The 24,299-nt window shown below is 45.3% G+C and overlaps 1 protein-coding gene across 2 annotated transcripts in view; it reads right to left on the bottom strand.

Moving 5' to 3' along the window:
• Positions 1-387: 387 nt before the first annotated feature.
• The window catches only part of MAEL (maelstrom spermatogenic transposon silencer), a 1,256,240-nt gene continuing 1,232,328 nt past the window's right edge, over positions 388-24,299 (bottom strand). For both annotated transcript variants that reach the window (XM_085621107.1, XM_085621108.1), the window contains one exon: positions 388-3,493. In XM_085621107.1, the coding sequence (XP_085477233.1) occupies positions 3,381-3,493 (113 nt within the window). In that variant the 3' untranslated portion in view covers positions 388-3,380. The remainder of the gene's footprint in view (positions 3,494-24,299) is intronic.

Below are 24,299 nucleotides of genomic sequence, written 5' to 3'. Positions count from 1 at the left end.
TTTTGTTGCCTCACCTGGTCTCTTCCCTCCCCTGCATCAATCACCTGACACTGTGTCTGCCATGGAAAAAACTGAATCTTACTCCATGAACATTAATTTTAGATCATTATTGGGAGTAATACAGAAGAAAAATATAGAACAATGAAATCTACACATGTTCTGTGATAGGCATCATAGTTAAGCACTTGAAAAAAGTACTACCTGGCAATTTTGAACATCATCTTTTTGGGCTGTCGAGGGCTGAAAACTGCCTTTCAAAAACTTGTCACCAAAATATATTTGTCTGTAGTAAAATGTTAACATTAGCAAGTTCACTGCAAATTGGTTTGCTAGAACGGCACATTTTAAGGGAACAGCTTATCGTCAAAATGTAGGCTACCAGTGTCCTCATGATGACCTGTACAGCATAACTGCCGCCTTTATTAAACCAACATCAACAATCTTTGAAAAAACAAATTTATGACATTTCTGAATGAAAAAGATACACTTTAGCACAAGCAAACTGAGACAAACTGCAATTGCCAGACACCACTGGGAAGCAACTCCCTGGCCCGAACTGAATTAAAAAAAACAATTGAAGAATGTCACTAATACAACAATACATAAGGAGAACATAGCTACATCTTCAGGAGACCACAGCCCATTAGAGGAGATGATAAACATGATTTCAACTGCTTACATTTCTCAAGAACAGGTGTTTACTATGAAAATGTCTGGGTATGAACATACACTTGGTTATCACTAAGGGGTTACTGTTCCTAATGGAAAGATACAGACAGCAGCCTAATCTGGTTGCTGCAAAAAAGACTCGTGAGTGAAATCTGGTTGACAGTCAAGGTTGGATACTGATGAAGGTGGGGGAATTTTTCCTTTTGGCGAAGGTAAACCAAGCGGTCGCGGGGCAGGTAATGTGCTGCAACTAAGGAGAAGCATAGTAAACTTCATTACCACACGGTTTAGCAGAGGAGGCCAATCTTTACAAATTAAGGGGTTGGAATCTGGAACGCCTATTGGACGATCAAATAGGCACATTGAGGCCTACACACCTGACTCTAGGAATAACAGGAATACAGATTGTTGTCGTCTCGGATTCCTAGTTTTATTAATTTAAATCACATTACGGTCCTGAAGAAGCACAATGGGATCCACTAGGGACCAAGTCTTAGCACAAAACATGTCGACCTGAATCTCTCTCACCTACCGATAAGAGAGCAGCAAGATAATACTTACTCCTCTACAATATTTGTTTGAAAGAGATTCTCCTTATCCTTCGCTATCTTACCACCCAGACCCCTGAATAAAATTCTGTTTCTAGGTACCGTGGGGGTAATTTTAACTCACTTACACAACTTTTAGACCCACACGCACAACTGCGGCGTCACTCCTAAAAGATCTCCGACAAAGAGCCCTCTCGCAGGGCCTGTGGGGGATAGCAGCACCACCCCCACGAGGAGCACACGCCCGATGATGAAGCATGACACCCGCATGGGTGTGTGAGGGCACTTTTTCCAAAAGGAGAAATTACCCCACCTTCATCGGTATACAACTTAGACTGTAAATCAGATTTCACTCAACTCTTTTTTGCAGCAACCAGATTAGGCTGCTATCTTTCCAATAGGAACAGTAACCTCTTAGTGATAACCACTTGATTCTTTGGGAGCATCGGTACTGGACCTCTCCTTTATAAATAGCTCCTGGTCCCCCCCTTCTACATTGTGTTGTGTATGAACATACACTTACAAATGCCAGAAGAAAATAGGGGTATAATGCAGGGCCGTGTAGAGGGGGCACCATTCAGCCAAAGCCAATTAGTATCTGTGAGATATGCGAGACTCGGGGGCACCTCATCACATTTCTGAAAGGGGATGGGGGGCATTTTGTGTTACGCCACTGGAAGCTTTTTAACAAATACAAATGCAACATTAGTGTACCATTATATCAGCTACAGCTAGCAGCAATTGATCAGCTACAAATTAAATACAATAGGTTTTCAACCATACATGAATGAGAACAGCAAACAGCATATTTTACTTTCCAGGGCCCCACAATGCATCCAACACAATAAATATCTTCCAGAAATACTGCCATGTACTTTTTTTGTTAGTCATAACTTAATTATTGTAGCACTGTATTAGCAGTGTATGATTTGCTTTTCATTCAGTTTTCCTTCCGTGCCAGGGTCCAGTAGCTTCTTACTTCGTTTCTGTTCTAGGACCAAAAGAACACTGTGCAGTCTTGGGCTGCAAGTTCCGGTTTGCTAAGTGCCAAATCTTAAAACTGAACAGATCTCTTAGGGAGAAGGGCCATATAATCAGACTAGCTTGGTTTACTGCTGCTTGTGTAAAGCAAAGGCATGATGTCTTGAGCACCTTAAATTGATATCTGTGATACATGTCCAAACAGTCTAAAATGCATTTTAGGGGGCAAAATCACAAATGTCCAATTTACCATCACATTTAAAAATAAGGGTAATTAATATAGTTTAGCAAAGTTCTAACAAAAGCAATTTTTTTGGTAAAGCAACACAAGATGTTTGCACAGTGAAAAACAATATTTCAGGCACCACTGCATTTAAGTTCCAGTTTGTTACAGTCATGGAAATCATGCATTTTCCAGATGGGTGCAAAGTCGGTTTCTAACAGAATCTGCCAAATAAAGTGTAGGCTGGGCTATGCGGAGCACACCTAACTCGTTTATGATAGTTAATGGGCAATGAGAGGCATTTGAGAACAAGGCACAATGGGGTCATTATTAATATAAAATATTGACAGTGCTGGATTATTTTAACTTTGACAAATTAGCTTTAAGTGTACATCTGCCATTTTCCTAAATTCAAAACAGAATGTAATCAAAGGTCTAATTACCGCCTACCTATGCTCAATTTGCTTCTCCTAATAAGCTATGATCGTACCAAGGTTAAAAGTTTACTCCTGATTGAAGATGTTCTTTTGAGAACTGATTTTTCATAAATTGAAGATATCTCAAAGTACTCCTACTAGAAACACGTTTATGTTACATATAAATTAAAAAAATAGGCACTTGAGTATCCCGACAGTCTCATAAGAGAGGTCGCCTTCTGAAGAGGATTTCAAACCCATCATAATCTTCATGGAAGCTGAAACTATTAAAATTACGAAGGGTTCAACTAAAGATATAGTGGTCTAGTACAGCACTAAACTATTTCTAAACAGTAAATGAAGACAAGCTTGACCCAATCAAACTTTTTGAAACACAAATAATATCAACACAATGAAAAGTACATTTGACAGTCAAAATTGACATATTCAGTTAAGTTTCCTCAACTATCTTTTCGGGAGTTGGATTGCCAATAGAATCTCTCAAATTCAAACATATGTGAAGTTGGTCTAAGCAGCAACTATTTAACCGCTAGCAGACTTTGATGCTAAGGTCTCCAACAGGCGTGTGATCCCTCTTCCTCGCCCGATTCTGGGCACAGCCAAGGACTTCACTCCAGCAGGATGAGCTCCATTATCTAAGGGGGTGGAAAATACATGATCATTTAACAAATTTAAATATACTTGACATAAAACCCCCATGTGCAGAGGGACGAATTGCCCAAAACTTGGTTAACTGAAGCATTTACCACAGTAAATGTGACGTATACAAAGGCGACATTTTTTAAGTTAATATTGTTCGAACTTTGCAAATAAGGACGTTATAGTAAGAACAAGTGCAAAATCTTTACATTTTGTACGTTCACCTACACGCTTGATTGATGAAAAGCTTCTAGAAGCCATTTTTTTAGGTTGAATTTTTAGAGGTACAAACTCGGTATAGGCCAAAGAAAATAATTTTTTTTTAAAACGCTTGTGCCCCTACCCCCTTTAAAGCAATCCCTGTTTAGTTTACTTTTAACAAAAGCTAGACAAACTAGGAACCCATTTGTATCACTGGGGAACCACCAATCACGTGTACAAATGTGCACCAAATGCAGAAACTTTGTAGTAAAAAAAGCCAATTAGAGTGATTGTTTTGGCTGACAAGTTAGTGCAAGGGTCTTGATAATGGCAAAAAGGTTATGGACCAAGTGTGAATAGTCAGCATATACAGTGTTTTAAATGAAGAAAATAAGTGCCGGTGCTCACTAAAATGAGTAATGTACCAAGAGTAGAGTTTGGGGCAGGCATAAGGGAGGTGCAAAAGGCATTGCAAGGGGCAGGGATAGGTTTTTGACCATGCCAAGCTTTGTATGCAAGAAACCTGCATTGTTAAAATGTCGGATGTATCTGTCCATTAACCCCTTCTGTGCCCATGACGAGCTGGACTCGTCATGGGCCGCGGTTGCGCTGTGCCCATGACGAGTCCAGCTCGTCATAAACCCCGCCCGCTAATGCAACGGCCGGCACAGGGCGGGGAAAGGGCGTGGCACACAAGGGGTTAAAAGAATGTTAACATGTGACCTGCAAGTAAAACCAAGATCTATGCAACAAAAACAGTAGTCAAATGAGCTATCTACATAAACACGAAACTGTGATCGCATGTTGCACGCTGTGCTTTCCAGCTGGCACAATTATCCTCTATGCAAATTTATGGTGGGTGGACCTTTGATTAGAATGTACACAGATCTTTCTAGCAAGTTGATTTAAACCACACTGGTGATAATGCTGTTGGTGGCGCAGCCTTTCAACAATCCATTTATGCGGTTGAAAAGGAGTGGTGGAAGAAGTAAAAGCGCTGCAGAGGTTATATCAGAAAGAATAAGTTATCTAGTGGGGTAATCTGGCTGCACTCTGTGTAATTAATATACACACCACGATACGCAACATAGCATATGATGAAAATATATAGTTCAGTTGGATTATTCAAATCGCTTTATAATCTTATGTTGTTGCTACTTTGCAGTACTTATGGAAATCCCACGTGTTAATTCAGATAATTTATATTATATGCCTCATATACTTACTATAATAACTGTCAAATGTATTCTTGTATTTTCAATTGTTGATGAAATAAATATTAAAAACAAAAGGTATAGGTTTTTTAGTCAAGTTACAAATGGCAAAAGTGTCTTTCTGAATCAAAATATGACTAAACATGAAGTCCCAGTCAGAAGATGGGACTTGTTAAAAATGTTTTCTGTGCTTCTACCAAAATCACTGGTACTAAGGACCACCTGGGAGCGCAAAATAGATGACATTTCGGTTTTCCTGCTTTTGGCACCCTCTCAGTGTGCAATAAATGGCAACCATGACCGTCAATAACGCACACATACTTAGCCATATACTACGTTTACTGGCTTTGATAAAAAATACAGCTGTGTACATCTGTATGGCATGTAAATCCAGGTTGTTTAACACAGGCTGCAAATATCTCTGTTCAAATAGCATATAATGTTTCACTGCACGAACCTTCTCTTCCATCCAAGGTTGATAAAACAGGTATTTGTGAGTTTGGTAATGAGATGCCATAATATTCACACGTGCAAAGAGGAAATTCAGTTATGGAGCGATTGGGGTCAAACGTTCTAGGCGGGCCGTCTAGAAAGTTCTCAGATGAACAGGAAGGCAAATCTGTCGAATGGGGATGTATAAATGGAACAGTGGCGGCTGCTCCATTAGGGCGTTGGAGCGCCGCCACACAACTTTCTCGCAGTGCGAGAAGCAAAAAATAAAATGGTATTTTAAATACCATTTTATGTTCTGCTTCTCGCGCTGCAAGAATACAGGGCTATGCCTGTTTGGGGGCAGGCAGGAGGGTATGCCTAGTTGGGGGCGGGCAGGTGGGCGGGTCGGAGTGGCTTGCACCACTGAGTGCCCCGACTGCTTGGTTGGCCCTGGGGCCAACCAAAGCAGTCATGCGCACTCTACATTTTCTCTATGTAGGCTGCATGCAGCCTACATGGAGAAAATGACGTCCCTACTGGTGCCCAGCTGGGCGCCGTCCGGGACTCGCCATTGCAGCGTTGTGATTGGCTACAGGACTCAGGGGAGGGAGGAGGAAGCATGCCTATTCCGGACCGGCCCAGGATCAGAGGCGGCGCAGGACCGGGGTCACTGGATCAGGTAAGTTGTTTATATTTTAAATTTATACCCCCCCCCCCCGCGAATTGCGAGCCGCGAATGCCCATTCTCATTAGTTGCCTTTTCCTAAACAGACTCCGTGATCTACAGACCCCAGAATTTGATTTTGTTTAGTGCGTGCAACTTTTCCTTATGGTTTGCCTAGAAATAACAAACGTTGCTTGACATCTCAAAAAATGTGTTCACACCTCAGTATGACAGTGCTAAACTGCATCACCTATTCTACTCCTCGTACACAGACATGCAGCCACATTTGCAAGCTACTCATCATTTGACCCAGGCAAGAAATGTATGGATGTCTGTCAGTGCCATGTTTTGGTGCTAATCATTGTATTATATTTCACGAGATATTGCCCCAGATATTTACTTTTAATGTACCGCTAGACAATATTGTTTTGAGCCCATTTTCACTATCAGAAAAGTTCCTTTTGTAATAATGTTTTTTCGTAAATTATGTTGCGTTTTTATCTCACTGTTACTTTCCCTGCTAAGTTGTGTTCACATTTCCCATTAATGTCCGTTGCTTACCGTACTCTTGGTTTCTCTTGTTTTGTTGCCCGTTGAGGGCCAGACATTGGTATTTGTGTACATATTAAACTGTATCAGCTTTTAAAGATACAGATGTGTGGTATGAACAGTTTATTAATCCGTGTTTCACTCTTGTTCCGCTGTCGTTGATTTTACAAATAATTATGTTATGTTAATCAGTTTCTGTCAGATACCCTCAAAGCCAAACCCTTCATAGTAAAATATGGAAAGTGAGAACGCTAATGGTTAAAAAGACACTCCTAGTGGGGCGTGTAATGCGTCTTGACCAGTAAGGTATTACGTTGTGTCGTTCACCCTGACACAATCTAACTATTGTGTAAGGGTGAACAATGTCCAGATATTGGGTGCTTGGCTGTGCATATAGAACCCTCAGACCAAAAATACGAGAATGTTACGCCTACTTCATATGAAAATGGCCAGGGTTTTCTCTGATGTTGTCAGGTTGTGCTGCAGCGCGGCTGCTGTGCATCATGGTTGTAAGAATAAAACAAGCATTGAAAATGCAATAGGTCTTGCCTTTTATTAACCACATCCATGCTCAGGACGGCTCCCAGCCGTCATGATTCACGGTAGTCGTGTGCTCATGACGGCCGGGAGCCGTCTGACCGTTGCCGCTCCGCCCACGCGCGGCTAATTCCCTGCCTGTGCGTGCAAATTAATTAGTGAGCGGAGTTCGGACGGCTCCGGGCCGTCATGAGCACTCACTCACCGTGATTTATGACGGCCGGGAGCCGTCCTGGGTACCTGGGCGCCACGCCCAGCCCCCCCCCCCCTCACGGCGTAATTTGCCACGCGTGGAAGGGGTTAAGTTAAAGCCATTTGCTTTGCTAATGGTATTGTATATCAAAGCAAATGGCTTTAACTTAATTTAAGGCAAGACCAATTGCATTTTTAATGCTTGTTCATAAAGTCTGCCTTAGAGCAATTTTCCAGAAAAATTAAATGTTTGTGTCTTGCATAATCTGTTTACATGCTGCATGTGAAAATGCTGTGTTCACCTTAGTGCTGGATTCACTCAGAAAATACATAGACGTGACACATGTACATTCAGTTGCCAACCAGGACCACATGTAATTGAGATTATAATAGGATCACTATATAAAAAAGAGTCTAATTCACAAAACGTTTCCTAGTTAACAGGGCTGACTTTTAACTACTTTTTGGAAACTAAATATACCAAGTTCATTCTGGCATTTTCCTACCCCAAACCACCAGCACCATCTGTGAAGTTTCTCAGAGTTTGGTCCACTTGCCTTCCCCTTTGCAACAGATGCAAGAGGTGACCCAACATGCTCACATTATTACAGGCCACAGCATCGACCGTCTCCTTTATGCAGGCGTTTACCAGCTTCACTTCAATGCACAGAAGGGATCTGAGGATCACCGCCGAGTGCCACTGCTCAGACATGTCCAGCACTGAATCCACCTACATCTTTTCTGCCTTAATGCTTCTAAAACAGAAATACTACTCAGAGGCCTTGCTGACAAAAAGCCATTCCCTTCTGCCTGCCCAGTAAGCCTGAGCAGTCTTCTAGTTCCCTCCAGAAGGTGCATAATCTGGGGGTGTAGTTCGACTGCAAATTCTCCTTTGCTCCTTAAGAACACATTTCGAACTAGTATGTCAGTGACACTACTCGCCTAGGCACTTTCTCGGTGCCCTTAAACTAAGTCACACTCTACGGAGACTAATTTCTCTACACATTTCAGGCAGTTCTAACAACAAAGATACAATATTATACCTCTTTCGGACAAAACACAATAATACGCATAATTAGAGAATATAATTCTTTAAATAAACACAATGAACACATATTAATGCTGCTTTAATGTCAATCGCCCTGAACCAGATTAAAGATCACCAACAGGCTTACCTTCAGTCCCCAAATGAACAGACTACAAAATCAAATTGCCCCACTCTAGCTTCCGTAACGACCACATTCCATTATATTACAGTAAAAAGACAAGAATCGCGTTCACACCACGTGACAAGTACGTCAAATTACGTTTTACGTGTTGAACACGGGGCACTTCCGCCCACTTGTAATTCCAGTACGGCGAGCGAGAAGGGAGGCAGCTTTGTTGCAAGCAAAAGCTTCATGGTTGTGCAAAGAATTAACGCAGACATGACGTTGCAATACCCTACAACTGTCGTAAACAGCAAAACTTAAGACACTGGTGGCATATTTAGCTGTGTCTATAAACAAATTTGTTGTAAAATGCACTAAGTGGAGCTTGCTGGTAGTGATTATTTCCTGTTAGAGAAAGTTCCCTAGCAATGCGTCTGGCCCACGTGACGTGTATATCGTAGCGTCACAACACTAACATCTTTTCCTCGGCGGCACGTTTTCTCTAACCAATTGCAGGATTTCTGCGGCTCTGGGCCTTCTAGTGCCGCCCCGAATACTGTCAATCAGTTTAAACTTGCTTCAGATTGCTGTTCCTTGCCCTTGTCTATCTAAGTCGTTTACACTCCTTGAGACCGTCAATTTGGAGGAGTCGAACCCAAATCTTCAAAGCAGAAGCAGTCAAATAATTACAAACCTGTGTTCGGAGGAGGAAGGTAAGTTTTGAGTTTGGGAACATCACTAATTCAGAAATGTTGGCATCCATGCTTAAGGTGAATGGGCATATATATGTGACACCCGTGGACATACATACAAGGCACACAAAATGCAGTTACTCGAGGCGCAACAGTTTGAATATGTCGAGGGCAGGACCCTAGACGCAGGGCACTAAAGTGGACATTCAGGAGCATTCCCGTGGGGCGATTCGTTGACTCGTAGCATCTGAACATTACTAGTACTTTAAGTGGATCGAAAACATTGGAGATGACCAAACGTGTGCTTACAAACCCACCAATAAAGCCTCCCTTTACAAAGAGAATAGCTAAAATAAGCAGCAATGATACATTTAGTACTTTAAATCACAACTCTCAACCTGTAGGCTCCCGAATGAGTCCCAGACCCAATTTTGAAGACGGTGATCCATTGAAGTAAACAAGTCTGTAAGCGCTCACCAGGCAGCCGCGGTTGACGTAGACTTTTCTCTTTTTCTGCCGTCTCACTTGGACGGCCTGCTTTCCTTCTGAAGTAAAAGGTTTCTTATCTTTATGGGGCCATGTGTTTGGCCCCATAAAGATAAGAAACCTTTTACTTCAGAAGGAAAGCAGGCGAGGCCGTCCAAGTGGGACGGCAGAAAAAGCCAAACGAAAACGTCACGAACAGCTCTTTTCCAATGGCTGGCCACCGTTTAGCATAAACGGTGACGCCAGCCAATTGAAAAGAGGGGCGGAGCTTAATGCCATTTACAGAAAAATACAACAACACATTAAATCTCGCCAGCAAGACTGCGCATGTGCGCAGTCCACGCAGGCGAGACCCAACAAAGTGCTATGACACAGCCAGCATTGACTGCGTCATATCACTTTTTTTTTTTACTTTCAACAATGCTGCACAACAGTCACACTGCTGTACAAAATGTCTAAAAAAAAAAACTTTGACAAAGCCAATACAAATCAAACAGGCGAGACCTATTGGCTTTCCCAATGCTTGTTTTATTCACTTTTCATGGTTTAAGTGATTTGCCCAGAATCTCAGGATGTTATGCCAATGCCGAGACTCAAACCTAATTCCCCAGGTCAACAGGCAGCAGTTCTGGTCGTAAAGCCACATGCCCTTTAAAAACATTAACAAAGCGAAATGGCGGACTCAAAACTATTTGGCTTTGTTAATGTTTTTTAAAAATATTGCACACTAGCTCAGGCTGCTGTGCAACATGACTCCAGTAAACAAAAAAAATGCTATGATGCGTTCAACATTGGTCGTGCCATAGCACTTAGTTTTAATTTACTTTGAGTCATGTTGCGCAGCAGCTCGCGGCTGTGCAACATCATTAAAAAACATTGACAACACCAATAGGTACAGCATAGGTGAAACCTATTGGCTTTGCTAATGCTTGTTATAAGTTTGTTCCAGTGTCACTTTTTCTAACCCTAAATACATGTCATGGTTTTTAGAGAGAGTGTTGAGTGAACATGCACAAGCATATGCTCACTTTCATTGGCAGGTGAGCATGCATGATCATGCTTCTGCTGCCTGTCGCAGTGGAGTGGAAGAGCTGGTTTCATTTTCAGTCGGATCGAGGCTGCACAGGCAGCAATGGCCCTGTGTAATCCCTCCTTATCCTGCACGAAGAAAGGGCCTCCTCCCGCACTCGGTCATGTGTGAGCTCAGTCACTGTGTGCTGAAAGGCAGGCTCAGGGTGAGAAGCAGTAGCACGGGTCCTAGCCATGGAGGGGTGCACTTCGACCCGCATGCTCTTGGTGTGCTTGGTTGCAAGGAACCAGGGTGCAGGCACGCGGCTGCTGCTGAGTAGCGGGAACGCTCAACTTCCAGTGCCTGGCTACAGGAGGACACTAGGAGAAGAAAACAAGTTACTTACCTTTAACTACAGTTATCCAGTATTGGTATCTTTCCTAGATTCACATGCCTGAATCATTCCCCGTCGCCGAGGCGGGAGTCCCCGGTAAATAAAGGAGTTGTGACAAAATGTTAGTAGTAGTAGGCCCAAAGAAAAAAGGCCTAAAGCCTATATCTTAGCAGCCTATCTACCTCATTAAAAAAAGGACCAAGAATTTTGGTAATAACCAATCAGACACCAGCACCCTTCTAGAATCGTCTCAGCAGAGCCAGTTCTCCTCAGATTTTCCTAGCACAAGTGGGAAGTAAACGTCCCAAAATATAGAGAACTGACTCTACGGGGAGGAGAGTGGGTGCATGTGAATCTATGAAAGATACCAATACTGGATAACTGTAGTTACAGGTAAGTAACTTGTTTTCTTATCCAGTACTGGGGTGTCTTTCATAGATTCACATGCCTGAATCAGAATAGCGAGCAGTATAACAAGTATACAGTCGTTTGCGGATGGTGGGAGACTAGTGCTGATACTCCCCAATTGCATCCACAACTCTTAGCACACATGAACTTAAGCAGCAGTCTGACAGAGATTTACATGCACATCCACATAACACGTTTTTTAGCATGCCTTCACATCAATTATATGAACGCTTTTTTTTCTCCTGGTAATACTATAGTGCTCTCAAACCAAGACTCCCCCTCTGCTTTTAGGAGGAAAAATAGACCCGAAAAGAAACCCAGAGGATCTCCTACCAAAGTCTCCACACTGGTTACACATCAGTTGAGGCACAATATAGGTATTGGTCAAATACACGTTATATATGTAAAAAGAAGATTCATATTTAAAGTCCACAAAAAGCTCCAAAATGTTTATTGATTCTCGTTTATTTTTCTTTCTCGTATTGCCTAAGTATCATTACAACACATAACAGCCGACACGTGTTTCGTCCATCCGGACTTTTTCAAGGCTGTAAACAAATGGATACAAGTATACAAATTACAAACACATAACACACATATTGTGCAGAATTTGATGGTTAAAAGGACGATATTTACAATAAAATTCTCTTCCACATACACTGATTTACATACAATTGTGTTATAACAATTCATTTTATCTTGACACTCAATAAACGTGAGGGGCTAGTGTCAATATTTAATTAAAGACAAATAAACCTCCAGTGAAGGAGTTTACCATAAAAGTGCAAAGAACCACCACCAGAAAAGTCATCAAGAACCTGCTAGAGTGAAAACCATGTTGGAAAATTTGAGAAAGGCACTGTGTGCACATGCAATTATTGCTAAAGGACTAACCTCACTGCAAAACAGTGTCTCTCCCAATATTTATTTATTCAATAAGAGGTACGGCAACTCCTTCCTCACTTGTACAGCCTTAGTGATAGGCAGATCATTGTCCCATCAGAATGGGTCCTTTTCTTGTGGGTCGAACAATCGTAGTTATCGGTTTACCATAACCACATTAGCGCCGTAAACCAACAGGTAATAATACACCTATAAACCAAAAGCACAAGGTACGTTTAAGATAATCATGGGATCTGTTAAATGCTGCCATACAATAGGCCTAAAGACTGTCAATTATAAAAACCATCTCAGCCCCTAGTGTGAGACCAATTTCGGAGCCAGGATACCGCATCCTATACATATAGGGATAGTACCTTAACTGTTCTATGTTATAGACAACTGACAACAAATAATACCGAGCCATAAGTAGGTAGCACCCATCAATTCATATACACCATAGCCAAACGTTCTTACCTTCCCTACTGTGCAATTTAATAGAAGTCGTGTGCATCCTTGTTCTATGTCTCAATGGGGACCCCTGTCCCAAACAGTAATAGTACGAGCACGCTTCAAGTTTTGGCCGTCCACATATTTTTCTTTTAGAAGTTCTATTAAATTGCACAGTAGGGAAGGTAAGAACGTTTGGCTATGGTGTATATGAATTGATGGGTGCTACCTACTTATGGCTCGGTATTATTTGTTGTCAGTTGTCTATAACATAGAACAGTTCAGGTACTATCCGTATATGTATAGGATGCGGTATCCTGGCTCCGAAATTGGTCTCACACTAGGGGCGGAGATGGTTTTTATAATTGACAGTCTTTAGGCCTATTGTATGGCAGCATTTAACAGATCCCATGATTATCTTAAACGTACCTTGTGCTTTTGGTTTATAGGTGTATCATTACCTGTTGGTTTACGGCGCTAATGTGGTTATGGTAAACCGATAACTACGATTGTTCGACCCACAAGAAAAGGACCCATTCTGATGGGACAATTATCTGCCTATCACTAAGGCTGTACAAGTGAGGAAGGGAGTGGCCGTACCTCTGATTGAATAAATAAATATTGGGAGAGACTGTTTTGCAGTGAGGTTAGTCCTTTAGCAATAATTGCATGTGCACACAGTGCCTTTCTCAAATTTTCCAACATGGTTTTCACTCTAGCAGGTTCTTGATGACTTTTCTGGTGGTGGTTCTTTGCACTTTTATGGTAAACTCCTTCACTGGAGGTTTATTTGTCTTTAATTATCTATTGACACTAGCCCCTCACGTTTATTGAGTGTCAAGATAAAATGAATTGTTATAACACAATTGTATGTAAATCAGTGTATGTGGAAGAGAATTTTATTGTAAATATCGTCCTTTTAACCATCAAATTCTGCACAATATGTGTGTTATGTGTTTGTAATTTGTATACTTGTATCCATTTGTTTACAGCCTTGAAAAAGTCCGGATGGACGAAACACGTGTCGGCTGTTATGTGTTGTAATGATACTTGGGCAATACGAGAAAGAAAAATAAAAAACGAGAATCAATGAACACTTTGGAGCTTTTTGTGAACTTTAAATATTTATCTTCTTTTTATATATAAAACGTGTATTTGACCAATACCTATATTGCATCCACAACTCGTTGACAACAGGTATAAGAAAAACATCTTAAAAATTCAAAACATGCAAGCTACAAAGAGAAAACAACATGTAAAGCAATAACCTTGAAAAATGCAACAATTCATCATTGTAAAACATTGCATTGTCATACTAAAAGATAACATATTACATGTGAAAAATATGAAAAAAGATACCTGAAATTATCTCAAAGGAAAAGATGTCGCAGGATAGTTTGTCCGACTGCTGCATCGTCTTGATGCGTAGATTGGAGGCAGTAATGTCTCGTAAAAGTGTGGACATTTTTCCATGTCGCAGCATGGCAGATATTCTCCAGAGTCACTCCAGCAAACAATGCTGTAGACGCTGCTACTGTTCTCGTGGAATGGGCCTTGGGTTTCCGTACCACCGGCCTGTGAGCTTTGTCATGACAGAAAAGGATTGTTGAGGCTATCCATCTGGCAATGGTGGATTTTGTCACTGCCTTTCGCAGGGTAGTTTGACCATAAGCCACGAACAATTGGTCGGACTTTCTAAGGTTCTTTGTTTTTTGAAGATAGAATTTAAGATATCTCTTGATATCGAGAGAGTGAAAGGCTCGCTCCACTGGAGTAGATGGATTAGGAAAGAAAGTTTTTAACTTCACCGGTTCATTAAGATGAAACTGTGACGGCACCTTAGGGATAAAAGTCGGATTAGTTCGGAGGTGCACGTAGTCTTGAGTGAAGTGTAGAAAAGGTTCCTTTACAGAGAACGCCTGAATTTTACTCACTCGTCTAGCTGATGTTAAGGCCAGAAGTAAGGCAACTTTCCAGGTAAGGAATTTGAGATCCGCCTTGTGGATAGGTTCTAATGGATGCTTCCTTAACTGCATTAAGACTGTGTTGAGTTTCCACTCCGGTGGCGGAAGTCTGATCGGAGGAAACCCCCGGAAAAGCCCTTTCATAAACTGATTAAAGAGGATGAACACAGAGAAGGGCTATGAGCACCTTTTCTGAATCTGGAAAGTGCAGCTAAATGGACTTTGACTGAAGGGAAAGAAAGCCCAGATCTTGCCAGATGTAACAAATAAGGGAGGATCTGTTCTGCAGGAGCTTCCACCGGGTGAACGTGGTTTGTTTCACACCAACAGCAAAACCGTTTCCATTTTAGACGGCAAGTTTTTATCGTTCTGTGAGCTCGTGATTTCGTTAATATATCCCTACAGTCTTGAGGGATATCCAGATCCTTAAATTTAAAGAAGTCAGGAGCCATGCGTGTAAATGTAGGGACTGAGGGTCTGGTGGAGAACCTGACCTCTATTCCTTGCCAGCATTGTGGGCGTCGGGAGAAGACGGATCGGCTGGTCCTGGGATAATAATATAAGCTCCTGAAACCAGTACTGGTGTGGCCATCTGGGTGCAATCAAGATGAGTCGACAGCCCTCCAACTTCATCTTGCGTATGACTCTCGGTATTAGAGGTATCAGGGGGAAAAGCGTAAGCACAAATCCCTGACCATCGCATGGACAGGGCATTCCCCCTTGACCCCTATTGAGGGTATCTGCTGGCATAAAAGCGGCATTTCTTGTTTTCTTTTGTGGCAAACAAATCCAGTGTTGGTGTGCCCCAAGCTCTGAATACTCTGAGCACTTGAGCTTGCTCTAGCTCTCATTCGTGGCAATCCGATTGGGATCTGCTGAGCGTGTCCGCTAACGTATTGCAGAGACCCCTGACATGTTCTGCTCTGATGGTTATGTTGTGGAGTGTGACCCATTCCCACAACTCCTGAGCTTCTGTGGATAGAGTTGCTGATCTTGTCCCTTCTTGCTTGTTCACGTAAAACATGCTGGTGGTGTTGTCGGTCCGAACCAGAACCTTAGAACCTGCAATCCTTGGAAGGAAAGCTTGCAGAGACAGGAAAATTGCTCGCAATTCTAGGCTGTTGATGTGCTTGTTCTTGTACTCTGGAGACCATTTCCCCTGTATCTGTAAGTCTTGGAGATGACCTCCCCATCCTTCCATGGAAGCATCCGTAGTGAGGACAAAGTCTGGAACCTTCTGTATGAAAGTGAGCCCTTCTGCTAAGTTGGGTATGCGGGACCACCAACCTAGAGCGCTCTTCATGCCTGGAGTGACTCGGAGGATGTCGTCGAAGGAACCCAGAGCCTGCTGCCACTGAAGGTGTAACTCCTCCTGAAAGGGTCGCATCCGAAGCCGTGCCAGAGGGATGAGGTGTATTGCAGAGGAGCACATCCCTAGGAGCGACGCGAACATCCGGACAGAAACTGACCTTTTAGAAATCAGGATTGCAAATTTTTGAAGACGAACCTGCTGTTAGTGAGATAAGAATGCCTTGCAGCAGACGGTATCTAGCAGAGCTCCCAGAAAAAGAATGACCTGCCTTGGGTGGAACTGAGATTTGCTCCTGTTTACCGTTAGCCCCAGAGAGTGGAACAGACGAAGAGATGTTGTCACGGCAGTCTTGACTGAGTTTTCCGAAGGACCCTTTAGTAACCAGTCGTCCTAATACGGGAAGACTTGGATTCCTTGGGATCGTAACGCTGCTGCCACGGGAGCTAGGCACTTCGTAAATATCCTTGGGGCAGATTTTAGCCCAAACTGGAGCACTTTGAACTGATAATGGGCGCCAGCCACTGTGAAGCGAAGATACTTGCGATGCTTCGGATGTATTGGGATGTGAAAGTAAGCGTCTTCCATATCCAAAGAAGCTAGAAAATCTCCCTCGTTGAGACAACCTAGAATTTCTGCCAGAGTTACCATGCAAAATCCCTGCTTCTTGAGGAATCTGTTCAGATTGCGATCGGTCTAAGATTGGACGCCGCTCCCCGGATTTCTTCTTGATGAGAAAAAAGCGGGAATAGAAAAACGTCCCCTTTTGAATTGCAGGAACCTTCTCGATTGCATTCTTGAGGAGCATTGTTAAAGCTTCTTTGTATAGTAAGTGAAGACGAGGGGGAGGGGGTCCCTTGGGTGGTGTGTTGGGTGACTTGGTGACAAACTCAAAGGTATGACCGTTGCGAACCAGGTCCAGAACCCACTGGTCCGACGTAATTTCTTGCCACTTGTTCACAAAAGTTGAAATTTTCGCACCCACAGGGAGGGGAAAAGGAGTGAAAGGCGCCCTGCAGAAATCATTGCTTCCTTGTGGCGTCTCTTCCTTGATTCTGCGTCCTTTTTCGTCCGCCTCGACTAGAGAAACCAGACGTGTTGGTTTGTCTGTACGAAGACTGATAGGATTGTCGATATTGAGGCTAGTACCTATTCTGTTGGGTGTGATACCCTCCTCTGGACGAAAAACCACGGCCTCTTGCTCCTCTAAAGGTACCGCGTTTGTACTGCAAGGAGCCCAAGGATCTTGCGGTATATGTCTTTATTACTTGGAGTGAGTCATCTATATGTTTTCCAAACAATGATTCGCCATCATAGGCCATATCCAATATTTTCGTTTGGACTTCTGGTCTGAAGGTGGTGGCCTTAAGCCAACCCTGGCGTCTGAGAACAGCTGCCCCAGCCAACTGTCGAAAATTAGTATTTACAATATCCAGAGCGCAGTCGATAGTCTTGGATGCTGCACGCTCACCCTCCAACAAAACCTTTCGAGCATCTTGTCTGTTGTCCTCTGGAATGAGCTCAATAAAGCTTGCCATTTCTGACCACATCTGGCAGTCATAACGCCCTATTATCGCTAACGAGTTGGCTGCCCTGATGGATGCAGCTGCCATCGTGGAAAATTTCTTGCCAATTAAATCCAGGCGCCTACCCCCCCCCACCCCCCCTTATCCGGCGGTGTACTAATAGGTGCTGCCGGATTCTTAGATTTTTGTTGGGCTGCCTGTGAGATAACCGAATCTGCCCGAGGATGGCCAATGAGACAGGAAGGACTATTGGCCGGAGCATGGTATTTTTTGTCTATCCGTGGAAGCACCGCTGGCACTGATATGACATAATTTTGACTCCTTCCTTCCAAGTGTAGTTAATGATTGGGATAGCTCTTGTGATCTTCCTTGACTCCTCCTTAAAATCATGAAGAAAGCAGTCGGACTGTTCAATGGTAGCCGGCAAGTGGAACCTAGTTGCAGCCCGCTGCATAAGGTTATGAAAACCCCCTATATCCTCTGGGGGCGAATCAGATGGTAGAGGGGTAGGTGGCGAAGGCATAGGGATTATATATGAATCTCAAGGATCTGCCGGATCTGGTAGTTCACCCTCTTCGAATTCTTAGTCAGAGGTTGAATCTTGAGCCGGACGCGGGTCCTGTGGAGGATCAGGCAGTTGAGGTGCTGGGACTGGATCCTCAGTCAAGGGCAATGGGTCCGGTTGCGGCGCAGTTAGCGGAACCTGTGGAATGACTGGCTGTGGTGGAAAACGCTGTTTATAATCTGCAAGCATAGCTTGCAGGTTTTGAATCAGAGTCGGAGGCAGATGTGACATCTCACTTTGACGAGGTTGTTTGTAGTAAGGTCTATGATGCGGGACGACAATGTTTTCTTGATAGTAATGCTCCTGATAATTGTCCTCCTCATCATCCTAGTCATCTTGACACTTGTTGTGCAGTTCAGAAGGATGGCGAGCAACTCCAAAGGGCCCCTCGTCCTCGTCATCCTCATAGTCATCATCCTCACCCTGCACATATGTTTCTAGGAGATGTGAGGGAGTAAGCGGCGAAATATCGCTACAATCATGCCTTTGAAAAGTCTTCAGTTTAAAATTCCAGGTGGAAATAGGAGTGGAATGAGCGGGCGCCATTGTAAATGTCGAAGACTGAACAGGTAAATCTCCTGGTATCGTAGTAGATGTGGATACTTTTGATGTTAATAGTCTTTTAGTGTCCATCGTCGACGAAGTCATCGTCGACGTGGCTGACGTCGACGGGGCTGTCGTCGATGGGCTTTTTGCTTGCGGAATCACAGGTGACGGGACCTTCGACGACGAGATCTTGGTCGACACTTCCCTCTTAGACGACGAAAGCTTCGTCGATGGCGTCGTCGTCATGTTCGATGCTGGCTTCATCAACGAGGACTTCGCCACAAGCCACTCATCACTAACTTTTACGCCGCACCACTTTCAAGACTCACCAGCCGCCACTGAAAGAAGAAATCGATGCATGAAGTCATCAAGTATTACGAGGATGAGGCCGCCTGAAATCTTGACAGCATGCGAGTTTAAATGAATTAGAAAATGATGGAAGGACATACTAAAGTCTCTGGAAAAGAAGTACAAGCTCTACGGGATAGAGGGCCCATATTACGTATTGTCCATTAGTAAAATCAATTGAAGTACATTTTGGAGGAACGGAGCAGAGTGAGTGAAAGGACTCAACTTCGTTTTATCTAAATGAAGTCTAGTCCTCTTGGCTGTTAAGGCCCATTTTCATTGTGCCCATCTTTGAGGTCCACTTAAATACCTTACTTCAGCAGTTGCACTAAGTTCCCGCCTCCTTCTGGGGTTACCGACATCACCTGCCATCTGATTTTTTCTGTCTGTCCATGTTATAAGAAATGTTCAACTAGTGGGGCAGGTGAGGATCTTGCATCGTAGTCTACTCTTATGTTGGCAAAGGAGTATCTTTATTTTCTAAGTGGATTGGCCAATGAATAATAAAAGCAAAAAAAACAGTTGGACAGAATGCAGAACAATGTCATCCATTCACCCCAGTACAGAGATCTGGGCCTAAATCCATTGTTTTTTTGTTCACCATGCCGTTCCAGTTTGAACCCAGCCATATGCAAATCAGTCTTGACCCTGTGCCTCATGGGTACAGTCCAGCCCGAACTGCCAAGCTAGGTCCTCCCAGCTAGGATGCTTGGTTCCTGTCCAGGAAGGACCTGGCTTGGCAGTTCAGGCTGGTCTGTTCCCGTGAGGCACAGGGTCAAGACTGATTTGCATATGGTTGGGCAAACTGGAACGGCATGGTGAGCAAAAAAACGATGGATTTAGGCCCAGATCTCTGTACTGGGGTGAATGGATGACCTTGTTCTGCATTCTGTCCATCATCTGTTTTTGCATTTGTCACCCCGAGTGGGAAGGGTATGCTCAGACGTGAGTCCCGTGCTCTCCATGCCACTGGAATCAAGCTATCCTGTTGAGGGGTGAAACCCCGAAACCGGTCCTAGGATGCTTGGTTCCAGTCCAGGAAGGACCTGGCTTGGCAGTTCGGGCTGGACTGTTCCCATGAGGCAAAGACTGATTTGCATATGGCTGGGTTCAAACTGGAATGGCATGGTGAGCAAAAACACGATGGATTTAGGCCCAGATCTCTGTACTGGGGTGAATGTATGACATTGTTCTGCAATCTGTTCATCAACTGTTGTCTTTGCAATGAATAATAAAAGGCATGAACAGAAAATAGCATAAATGTAATTGCAGGTGTTCAAATTATTTTAGGGGAAATTCAATATTACAGTGAGGAAATGTATTGCTTTGAATGGTAAAGGGACACACACTGCAACGTCTGCATTTAAAAGTGTCCAGTCACCACTGATCAGTCAGCGAGAAGAGGGGGTCTTCACTGGTTTGAACGCTGCATGTACCAACAGATCTTGCAAGTTTTTACCTTTTTTGTATGTGAAAAAATTGAGGTTACAATGTAAAGGCCCCACCTGCCAATACATTCCAGTGTTTCTTTATGATTTATAGATTTGAAAATAGCAGTGGACACTATCTCATGAACTGCTCTTACAGCGTCTTAGTGAGGGCGGGCTTGACAAATTGGCGCTAAAATGGATAGCTGCCTTTTTGCAAGACTGGAGCTCTCAGGTGGCCCAGCGACCACACTACTCCAAAAGTATTGCACTATCTCAAGGGGTCCCTCAAGGCTCCATACTGAGCCCCACTCTGTTTCTAAATGGCAGCAAAACAGATTCTAGTGGTGGGAAAATCTCCCTCTATCTGGTAATCGGCATGGTGGCCACAAATACTGGGCCCCACCCCCTTCCCAAGTGATCAGGTTAAAAACTTGGGTGTGTGGTTAGACTTCAACCTCTCCTTTGAAGCTCCCACTAAAAAGGTGTTGGGGAAGTGCTTCAGAGTTTTGAGGGGACTACGGAAAACTCTGGAGGTGCTCCCGATTTCAGACAGGAAAACCTTAGTCCATGCGTTAGTAACATCCCACCTGGACTATGGAAATGCTCTATACCTAGGAGCAACTAACAAATGCCTTCACAGGCTTCAATGCATTCAAAACGCGGCTGCGCACCTTGTTCTGATGCTTCCCAGGACAACCTCTACCAGGAAAGCTCTCTCTGCCCTACACTGGCTACAACTTAAGGAGAGAATACTCTATTAGCCACAGCATCTTGCAGGGGAAAGGGCCTAGCTATTTACACAATATGCTCACTCCCTACACTCCAAACCATCATCTTATGTTTAAAAACGTTTTTATTGAGACAAAAACAAACCATGGGGGAGGGGGATAGGAGGTCAGGATACATGGAATACAGTCAAAGAAAAAGGGTGCAACTCCAGAGGGTTGGCAATAGGTAGCGCAGTAAGTCAGGGGGAAAAACACAGTAAATGAAGGCTAGAAATGCAAGCTATGGAATCCCCGCCCGCGTATCCGACACCCCAAATCTAAGCAATGAAAGCCATCAGCAACTCAACAGAACACAATCCCCCTCCCCCATCCCCCCAGTAACGAAAGAACCACCCCCCCCCCCCCCCCCCCCCGTCCTATGGTCCCGCACCAGAGTAATCCTCACCAGGAAGCCCCGCACACCCCCCCCCCCCCCCCCGGGAGGTCCCCGTCTCACATGTAAACTAGTCCGCCGGGGTCACCGGCGGCGTCAGCCTGAGAAGCCTAAGATACCTCGGGCAGGTGAGCTCCCGGAATTCAGTGGACAGCAGCGCTAGAAAGGGTTGCCACAGCTCTTCAAATTGGTCTATCTCCCCCGCAACCGTAAGCGACAGCTTCTCCATCCCCAGCACATGCCAAAGCCTATGCAACCAACCGGTGATGGAGGGGACGGTGGCTGTGCGCCAGTGGATTAGAATGTTCTGAACCGCAGACCCCAGCGCAATTGCGATCTGCCTACCCCTGCGGGACTTCAGTGGGAACATTAGGTCATTGGGGAGGCCCGACAGGACATACGCCGGGAGTCGCGGCAGCTCTATCCCAAAGTGCTTATCCACCTCGTCCAAAACTTCCTTCCAGTAGGCGGTCAGCACTGGGCAATCCCAAAGAATGTGTGAAAGGGTACCTTCCTGCCCGCAGCTCCGCCAGCACCCCCTGTCAGTGTGTTTATGCATTTCATACAGTCTCTCCGGGGTGTAGTACCAGTATGTGGACACCTTAGTAAAGGTCTCCGTAAGGCCCGTGTGATATGCAGAGTGCCGCGCCCGATACGCAATTTTGTCCCATTCCTTGTGGCTGAGTGTCCTACCCAATTCCCTGTGCCAGCGCTCCCTCCCCGGGTTGTAATAGTGGAACGGCGGGGGTTGTAGGTATTTGTACAGATCGGTAATTAGCTTAGCGTCGGAGGTCCGAGTAGCCAACCACCTCTCATACGGTGTAATTGGGCGGGCGGCGGTGGCACGGACCTGGGGCTGGAGGGCCCAATGCCGAACCTGCATGTAGCGCAATCTGTCCAGCTCCGTCAGGCCGAACTCCTGGCGGAGTTGCTGAAAAGGAACCACTCCTTCCGGGCCATAGATCTGGAAGAGTGCCCTGCAGCCCGCCTGCACCCAGTGGGAGAAAACCCCCGGCTCCATCCCTGGGGAGAAGTCCGGGTTGCCCACAATGGGCGTGAGCGGCGAAGGGAAGGTGGTAAGGCCCCGGGCCTCACAGACCGCGTCCCACACACGCAGGGGGACCCGCGTAACAAAGGAAGCGTAAAGATTAGGGGGGCGATGCGCGCGGCGCAGGAATGGAACCTCTTGTAAGGTGCGGCCCGCCACTGCCTGGTCTTGGAAGAGCCAATGTTTGTCGGACTCCCACCTGCTCCACTCCACCAGATAGCGTAGCTGTGCCGCCTGAAAGTACTTACGGAGGTCTGGAATGCCGAGACCCCCCGCCTCCGGAGCAAGCGTGGAGAGGACCCTCTTCATGCGTGGCCTGCGACCCTGCCAGACAAAGCGGGAGATGTCAGCCTGCATTTGTCGTATCCAGCCCACCGGGGGTTGGAGCGGGAGGGCCCGGAAAAGATATAGTATCTGGGGCAACACCGTCATCTTGACCGCCGCGATTCGCCCCAGCCAGGACAGCAGGCCTTTGTTCCAGCGGCCAAGCTCATCCTTGATCTTCCTGCTGAGGGAGGCATAATTGGCCGTAATCATCTCCGGCAATGTAGGCGCCAGCAGGATCCCCAGGTACGGCACCGTGGACGAGGACCACTGCATGGGGAAGAGCCGCTGAAAATCCCTCCTGGTATCCGCAGCCAGGGACACATCTAACGCCATCGACTTGCTCATATTAATTTTGAAGCCGGCCACCCCCGCAAAGGCGTCCAGTTCCCGGAGGCAAGCAGGCAGCGACCTCCTAGGGTCGTCCAAGGTCAACAGGACATCATCCGCGTAGAGACTGACGGTGTGGACGTACTGGCCCATCCGGACCCCGACAGCATCCGGATTATTACGAATCCTCTGAGCAAACGGCTCCATGTAGAGGGCAAACAAGAGCGGCGAAAGAGGGCAGCCCTGCCGCGCTCGATGGCGAAGCCACCGGAGCTACACCCGTTGACCCGCACCGACGCTGAAGGATGCTTATAGCAGTTAAATACCATGGTGCGGAACTTATCGCCGATCCCCAATTTCTTGAGGACCAGCTCAAGATACGGCCAGTGGACTCTGTCGAAGGCCTTCTCCGCATCGACGGACAGCAACATCCGTTCCCCCGAGATCCTTGAGGCCTTCTCCAGAACATGCGTCACCCGCTTGGTGTTGTCAACCGTCTGTCTGCCGGGCACAAAACCAGCCTGGTCCGCCTCCACCAGACCGGGGAGGTGTGGACTCAGCCTGGACGCGAGAATCCCCGTGTACAACTTGAGGTCGACATTTAAAAGCGAGATGGGTCGGTACGAGCCGCAGAGGGCCCGGTCCTTCCCAGGTTTCGGGATTACCGCGACCGTCGCCCTCAGGAGATCCGGAGGGATGGCTCCCGGTTCGGAGAAAGAGTTAAATAGCCGAGTAAGGACAGGGGCCACGACCGTGCAAAAAGTCTTGTAAAATAGCGACGTGTACCCGTCCGGGCCCGGGGCCTTGCCATGTTTCAGCCGCGCGATAGCTGAAATCACTTCCTCAACATGAATGTCCCGCTCCAGGTGGTCCGCCTGAGCCGGATCCATTACCGGGAGGGTCACCGACTCCAAATAGCCGTCGGCATCCCGTGGCGAGGAGGGCTCCTCAGCATACAGCGCCTCGTAGAAGCCGCGGAAAGATTCCGCTACC

Source organism: Triturus cristatus, chromosome 8, assembly GCF_964204655.1.
Source record: "Triturus cristatus chromosome 8, aTriCri1.1, whole genome shotgun sequence".
NCBI classification, from domain to species: domain Eukaryota; kingdom Metazoa; phylum Chordata; class Amphibia; order Caudata; family Salamandridae; genus Triturus; species Triturus cristatus.
This window is presented reverse-complemented; position numbering and strand designations above follow the sequence as displayed.